Raw genomic sequence first — 2,286 nt, forward strand, 5'->3', positions numbered from 1 at the left:
AAGCCCTTCCTTCCGTCACTTTTTTTATTGACGCTGATCAGCGTCCTGGCGTACTTTGTTAGGTGTGTCTCATACGTACGCCATATGGCCCCGACTCTGATAGACGTCAAGCTGGATACTCACTCTTACCCTCCCCCTTGCCAGTAATACCTAGTAATAAGAACAAGATACGAAGAATCGCATACGATTTTCAGTAGGGCAATTTTTGCCACTCGGCTCGTATTCGGAAACCATACTTTTAATCCGGCTCATTTTCAATAGCACTGATCCTTGAACTCATAGAAATCGATATGCAATACCTTTCACTAACTTGTCCTACAGAAAATCACTAAATAACAAAAACAAACAACTTATAAACACGACTTCCCGCCAAAACGACAGTGCCCGTACACCACTTCAGTAACAAACGGTATTAGCGACGCCGTACAGGGTACCGCGCCAATTTGCATCGCGCGAATGCATAAAGATGAATGATGCTGGTGGGAGTAAAAAACCCTTAGTTATGACAGTATAACAAAAATGGAAATTGAAAGTGTGACAGAAGTATTCAAGTATCATTGGGTTATATTGCAAGATTGACGCTGCACAGCGTTTTGTCGAATACACGTACTTAAACGGGACCATCAAAATGACGTGTCTGCATTATGGGCATTTGGGGAAGTGTCCCGCCCCCACACTCCTTATTAAACAAAATGACATGAAAGTATTACTGCTCTTAATCTTCTTTTATTGATTCTGTGCAAAAAACACATTTCCAAATAACAAGAAGACAACAGGTTTTAGCTAGATTAACAATAAGGAACTGCACAGGGAAACATGGTTCTACATAATTTGATTAATAAATAATTAACATAAATGTAGGTAACTCAGACATTTGTTAATATCACAAATTATGGACTAAATGGTAATTCAACTTTTCCACCCTTTTCATTTACAATCTCCCAACAACTACAGGAGAAAGTTTTACGGTCCATTATGTCTGTATATAGTTTTCCATTAAGATGGTCTAATTCGTGTTGAAAAATTCTCGAAATCCACCCATTTGCATTCAGGATAATTTCCTCTCCATTTTCATTGGCACCTTTTAATTATAAGGTATAGATTCAAATACAATCTTTTAAATAAAAATTTTACCTTTAATTTCCACTGAACGATACCTAGGCACATCTGCAATAAATCCTCTGACACTCTCGCATCCCTCTGTATGAGTGATCTTTGTGTAATCCAAGACTCGTAATTCGGGATTAACTAATATCTAGCTACAACAAAACTAACTAAAAAAATTGAACATTTCACAGGTAGTGAATCATAACTGTTTGTGGTAGAACTTGTATTTCTTTATGCTTACATTCTTCTGCGGAGTACTGCTTCATATGATTATTGTTGAATTCCACAATAATTATTCGTAGCGGAATTCCAATTTGGCACGCAGATAAACCAACACAACCATATCTTTCAAACACTGATTTTAATCTTTGCATTAAGAATTTTATTTCGGGAGTATGCACGAGATTATTGGGTACCTGTTCCGAAACTACTCTTAGTGCAGGATCACCTGTCTGAATAATATGTGAATATGGAGGAATTGGTGGTGCTTTCTTTACTAAGCCACAGTACCATGATTTAAATTTTCCAAAACTCAGTTTTCGATATAAATTCAAAGAAACCGTATAAGGCAATTTAGAATTCATTTTTAATACTTAAAAAGTCTTTGGCTAGATCCCGTTTTATAGGTTAGAGAACACCGTTCAGACCACAGAATACAATCAACAATAGCTGTATTCGTTTCAAGTGATTTAACTATAGAGCATTCGCACCTTAGTATGCAGTATGGGGTCTTATGGACTATATCCCTCCTTTACTAATTTGCGTCATTCTTCAATAACGCTATCCTTATTCCTTACCGCAATGATGCCAAACTTACATATGATTGAATTTAAGCTTTAAAACAAAATATAACGTCAAATCTTCTTGTATTGTCATTACGTGTGTGGTTCGTTTTTGTCTTTCGTATTTAACACATTTTATTGTCTCATTGCTTTAAAAATCGTTCTTTTAAGAACGCCTCCATCTCGTACTTTATATACAAGGTAACTTTGAGTGTTCTTGTAGAACCGTTATTTGATTTCATCTTTTTAGAATATCCCATTAAATGGAAGCCGAAGCTGAAGCAGGATCTGCTAACGTGAAACGCCATAAAGGAGAGTGTTTTAGCCGGAAGGAGAAACACCTCATTATCAACGTGCTGAACTATTTCTCGGGAACGATGAACGTTACTGCAGCTGT

At 36.7% G+C, this 2,286-nt stretch overlaps 1 protein-coding gene across 5 annotated transcripts; it reads right to left on the minus strand.

Moving 5' to 3' along the window:
• Positions 1-710: 710 nt before the first annotated feature.
• LOC116163787 (peptide deformylase, mitochondrial-like) lies at positions 711-1,776 on the minus strand. Of its 5 annotated transcripts, XM_031477904.1 has the most exons (4): positions 1,618-1,776; positions 1,314-1,559; positions 1,135-1,255; positions 711-1,081 (listed from the first exon to the last, which is right to left on the minus strand). In XM_031477904.1, the coding sequence occupies exons 1-4, from the start codon at positions 1,618-1,620 to the stop codon at positions 891-893; spliced, it is 561 nt and encodes a 186-aa protein (XP_031333764.1). In that variant the 5' UTR covers positions 1,621-1,776; the 3' UTR covers positions 711-890. The 5 variants fall into 5 exon arrangements, 2 of the variants coding, with proteins under 2 accessions (XP_031333764.1, XP_031333763.1); XR_004143807.1 differs by having other exon boundaries at positions 1,349-1,776; XR_004143806.1 differs by having other exon boundaries at positions 1,135-1,259; positions 1,349-1,776.
• Positions 1,777-2,286: the final 510 nt, after the last annotated feature.

The sequence above is a fragment of the Photinus pyralis genome, unplaced genomic scaffold (assembly GCF_008802855.1).
Source record: "Photinus pyralis isolate 1611_PpyrPB1 unplaced genomic scaffold, Ppyr1.3 Ppyr1.4_LG2, whole genome shotgun sequence".
NCBI lineage: Eukaryota > Metazoa > Arthropoda > Insecta > Coleoptera > Lampyridae > Photinus > Photinus pyralis.